At 39.3% G+C, this 4,893-nt stretch overlaps 2 protein-coding genes across 2 annotated transcripts; both read left to right on the top strand.

The window, feature by feature from the left end:
• Nucleotides 1-2,143: 2,143 nt before the first annotated feature.
• Nucleotides 2,144-3,055, top strand: LOC127121991 (uncharacterized). Its single transcript, XM_051052411.1, has one exon. The coding sequence runs from the start codon at nucleotides 2,144-2,146 to the stop codon at nucleotides 3,053-3,055; it is 912 nt and encodes a 303-aa protein (XP_050908368.1).
• Nucleotides 3,056-3,974: 919 nt separating this feature from the next.
• LOC127121992 (uncharacterized) lies at nucleotides 3,975-4,550 on the top strand. The gene has a single exon (XM_051052412.1). The coding sequence runs from the start codon at nucleotides 3,975-3,977 to the stop codon at nucleotides 4,548-4,550; it is 576 nt and encodes a 191-aa protein (XP_050908369.1).
• The last annotated feature ends 343 nt before the right edge of the window (nucleotides 4,551-4,893 follow it).

Here is a 4,893-nt window from a genome sequence, read left to right on the forward strand (position 1 = left end):
TACTGCCACTGTTTATGACCATCGGCGGTTCCTCATGTACACCATTTCCGCGGCCACCGCTGTTTCCACGGCTGAAGCCCAAATCAGATTGTTGTTGGTCGCCATTACTGCTATTGTTTATGACCACCGGCGGTTCCTCATGTACACCGTTTCCGCGGCCACCGCCGTTTCCACGGCCACCGCCCGAATCAGATTGTGGTTGGTCGCCATGGTTGGATCCAGTATAGGCTTGTGATAGGGGAGGCCACATGTTGTTGTCATTCGCCATAGGAGGTTAACAGAGTATGTGAATTGGGTCAAACAAAAAATATGTTCAGGAAAATTTTATGGTAACCCCTAACCCAACAAAAATAGGTTGAGGAAAGCTTTTACGGTAACCCCCAACCCAGTGCTCTTGATACCATATTAGAAAAAATTGGTAAAAGTTGTTATATTTTATTCATCAGCCTTAGCTGGTTTATATAGTGAAGATACAATAATTACAATTTATTTTTTCCTTAATTGAGAATAAAGAAAAATAAAGGTAGTATTAAAGACAATAATAAAATAGGAAATAATATATTTTCCAACAGTTCTCTTTCTCATAAAACCAACCCCAACGAATACCTTCTTACTTTTGAACCCGAACTACGAGGTTTTGATCCTTCACGGGTACGTAGGCATAAGACTCAATGTCTTTCAAAATCATCAAACAATAAAAAGATGTTCTTTTTCTCATATCCCCAATCAAATAGCAAATAATTTTAATCCAAACTCATATATTTAGAAGGTTCCTGTAGAGTACTACAGATTATTAGGGTGCTAATACCTTCCCTTTTCATAACACACCCCCGTACCTTAGAATCTCCCCCTCTTTTTGCTTAGATTAAGTTTAATATTCTAGTTTTGCATATACATGTTGGGTTATTTTTGAATCTTTTCCCCTTCCCTTGGATAAATTAAAGTTCGGTGGTGATATTTTGATGCATGAGTCAAGTCTAATCAATAGCTTGGTCTCCGATTCTTCACCGCGACAGAAATGGCAACTTCGTTGGGGAGAGAATATTAAGTGGGTGATACCTAACTTGTTTATATGTGTTTATTATTATTATTATTTGTTTCTATGTTTGCTTGGGTTTCATTATGGAGATCTATAAGTGGTGAGGAAATCCTAACCCGGATTAGAGAATACAAATAAGATAGGATGGTGGTATAATGAAAGTTACATGTCTGGAGTAATCCTAAGCATGATTAACATATGATATAACCCCGTCATTGGAGACCCCTTTGATGGTAATATTTGTTGTTGCGAGTAAATCATAGTGGCATTATTATACTCGACCTGGGAATCTAAGAAACTGAGGACCTTTAGAACCCTTTCAACTCCTCTAAGCCCTTTTAGGATGTAGTACGGAGATTATCCAGGTGTAAGATCTGAGGTAATTGTTACACGATGCTACACTCAGACGAGTTTCTCTTGAGAATATTACTGGTTTACAAGGAAGTCGTTAAATCGATAATATCCAGAAGATGGATCTATGACTCTGGGGACCACCTTAGAACCTTATTCTACAGGTATAAAATAAACCCATTAGTTCATACATTGTGGGATGGTTAGACCCTTGGCTCCATGCTTAATGTCAAAACCCTAAACCCGTATTTGTCAAACATGCATTCATGCATCCATAAAAAGCTCTTTGCGTAAAAGCCAATAAACTCGATAGTTTTCTTTTGCAAATATCGATACGTAAAATGGAACTTGGAAGGAGGAATACCAAGAAATACACTTTCAAAAGTCCCGACATAACAGATTTTGTGAAGCTTGGTTCTATGATAGTTAGTCCAGAGGATTTCAGAGCTCGGTATGGAAGACTTGTGGGTATCTTGAAGACCAAGGTTGAAGATTGAGTTCTCAACACCCTGGTACAGTTTTATGATCCACTCTACCATTGGTTCACATTTCCAGACTACCAGCTTATGCCTACTCTAGAAGAATACTCATATTGGTTTGGTTTGCCAGTCTCTGACAAATTACCATTCAGTAGTTCAGAGAAGACCCTTACACCAACAGCTATTGCAGAAGCACTTCACCTAGAAACGTCTATTGTGAAGGCCAACTTCATTAAAAAAAGGAGGGAGTCTAGGTCTAACCTCTAGATTCCTAATGGAGAAAGCCTTTATCTTTGCAGAAGCAGATATTAGAGATGCCTTCGAAGCCATTTTTGCTCTACTCATTTATGGAATTGTGCTCTTCCCAAACATTGATGACTTTGTGGATGTTAATATTGTACGAATCTTCTTAATTGGTAACCCAATACCCACATTAATTGGAGATACCAACCATTCGATCCATCACAGGACTAAGAAAGGTGGTGGAACCATTCTATGTTGTGCACCTCTCCTATATAAGTGGTTTATTTCTCACTTACCTAGATCCAGGATCTTCAGGGAGAATCCACAGAAGCTCAGATGGTCTCAGAGGTTCATGTCCATTGATCAAGGGAATATACATTGGTATGACCCCTCCTATGATGTTGGAGTAATTATTGACAATTATGGTGAATTTCCTAATGTATCTCTCCTTGGTGTACATGGGGGAATTAACTACAACCCCATCCTTGCCAGACGTCAGTTAGGATATCCTATGGAAGATAAACCCGATAACCTTCTGTTATCATGTTTCTTTTACCTCAACGAAGAAGAGATTTTCGGTTTAAAGGATAAAATCATACATGTTTGGTGCAACATTCACAGGAAAGGAAAACGACGATTAGGAAGAAAGAATTGTGTTGCTTTTGAGCCCTACACTCAATGGGTTTGTGCTAGAGACAGTGAACTTAAGATGCCCCATGCTCCTGAGAAGCCATCATTCCCTTATGCGATAACATCATCATCCACCATTCCTATTGAGAATACGGAAAAGTTTCAAGAAATTTTGGCTAGGTTGAAATTCGAAATAGACACTTGGGAAGGCAAGTACCATGTCTTGAATGATAAGAAGATGAAGATGGAGCAACAGCTAAAGGAGAAGCACAATTTGATTGAGATTCTGGAACAGCAAGCTGTGAAGAAATAGGAGGAACAAGAAGGTTTACTTCTCTATAAAGTCCAGCCATTTCATGAGTACTCCAGCATACCTCCCACCTCAGGTGCTTGGAAGGGAATCATCAACAAGCTTATGATCGAGAATGCTCAGCTAAAGAGGCAGAAGAGGAAGCATCAGCCAGCAACAGGACCTTCTACAGATGGGATTCCTTAGGACTCATAGACTTAGCTATTTTCCTCTTGTATTGTTTAGGATCATTGAAATTGTATTTCATCTTTTGTAATCCCTCAATAGTTAAAAAAAAGAGGTTTTTGTTCAGCTTATACCAAATTTTGTCTCTATAATATTTGCAATAAATTATTGAGTTTATTAAAAATTAAAACTCATCTTTTGCATCTGCATATCATGCATCATTCAAGCATAAGTTCCTGCATTTCAAGAAACTTACGCGTGTTTCCTCCCTCCAATAGTCAAACTGAATCACCAGTACAATACTCGAGCTAGTCGCCGGAGAAGGATAAGTCAGCTTGAACAAGAAAATAAAGAGCTCAAGGAGGAAGTAATCACCTTGAAAGACAGTTTGGAAAGGCTTACTGCTATGATGGAGACTTTGGTGGCTGCTCAAAATCAATCATTGAACAATTCTCAAGATCCAGTGCAACGAACAACAATCTCTAAAAACGTCTTGACGCCCATTCCAGTGGCGCCCGTCAATAATCAACAATATCACATGCCACCCAGTTTCCCTTGGGGCATGCCTCACGGTTATATGCCAACTGGATACCGCCCTCAAAACGTTGAAGCTCCAGTAGTGACTGTTGTGATGTATGTACCTCCTCATGTGGTGCATACGACTCCTTATAATGAAGAAAACATTTATCACGCTGCTCCAAGCGAAGTTGTGGGAGTAGATGAAAGGTTAGAGGGATTTTAAGATCAGTTCTTAGAAATGCAAAAGGAAATCAACGCTCTTCGAGGTAAGGATCTTTTTCGCAAGACCGCTTCTGAACTCTACTTGGTTCCTAATGTTCAAATTCCGCCCAAATTCAAAGTACCAGACTTCGAGAAATACAAAGGAAATTCATGTCCTCAAAGTCATCTGGTGATGTATGCTAGGAAGATGTCCACTCAGACTGACAACCATCAGCTTCTGATCCACTACTTTCAAGACAGTTTAACTGGTGCCGCTCTTAAGTGGTACATGGGCTTAAACAACACGAAGATCCGTACTTTCAATAACCTTTGTGAAGATTTTGTTCATCAATACAAATATAACATAGATATGGCTCTGGACAGAGATCAACTCCGGGCCATGTCTCAAAAAGACAAAGAGAGTTTCAAGGAATATGCTCAAAGGTGGCATGAAATTGCTGGACAAATTTTCCCTCCACTTGAAGAGAAAGAGATGACTAAAATCTTTTTAAAAACTCCGAGTTCATTCTACTATGACTGCATGATCGCCAACGCACCCAATGATTTCACCGAGATGGTAAACATGGGCATGCGACTTGAGGAAGCAGTCTGAGAGGGACGTTTGACTAAGGAAGTCGACACTTCTAGTCATGTTAAGAAATTCACCAATAATTTCTCCAAGAAGAAAGAATCATATGTTAGTGTCATTTCATATGGCAGACAAAGAATAACATGTTGTAGCCGTTTCACCAATCATTAATCCACCAATGGTAGCGCCAATTTATCAGCCACAATTCTCGCATCAACATCAACAATAATATCCTCAACAAAATTAGCAACAATAACATGTTTAGCAACAACCATCAAATCAACAGCATCAACAGCCTCCACAACAGGCTCGCTCTCAATTTAACAATCAAAATCGTATTCAAAAAAGACCACAGTTTGATCATATC

This window comes from Lathyrus oleraceus, chromosome 2 (genome assembly GCF_024323335.1).
Source record: "Lathyrus oleraceus cultivar Zhongwan6 chromosome 2, CAAS_Psat_ZW6_1.0, whole genome shotgun sequence".
NCBI classification, from domain to species: domain Eukaryota; kingdom Viridiplantae; phylum Streptophyta; class Magnoliopsida; order Fabales; family Fabaceae; genus Lathyrus; species Lathyrus oleraceus.

Bases quoted from the DNA above. Each gene is read 5' to 3' on its own strand.
- LOC127121991 (XM_051052411.1), top strand. From the start codon at position 2,144: ATGGAGAAAGCCTTTATCTTTGCAGAAGCAGATATTAGAGATGCCTTC.
- LOC127121992 (XM_051052412.1), top strand. From the start codon at position 3,975: ATGCAAAAGGAAATCAACGCTCTTCGAGGTAAGGATCTTTTTCGCAAG.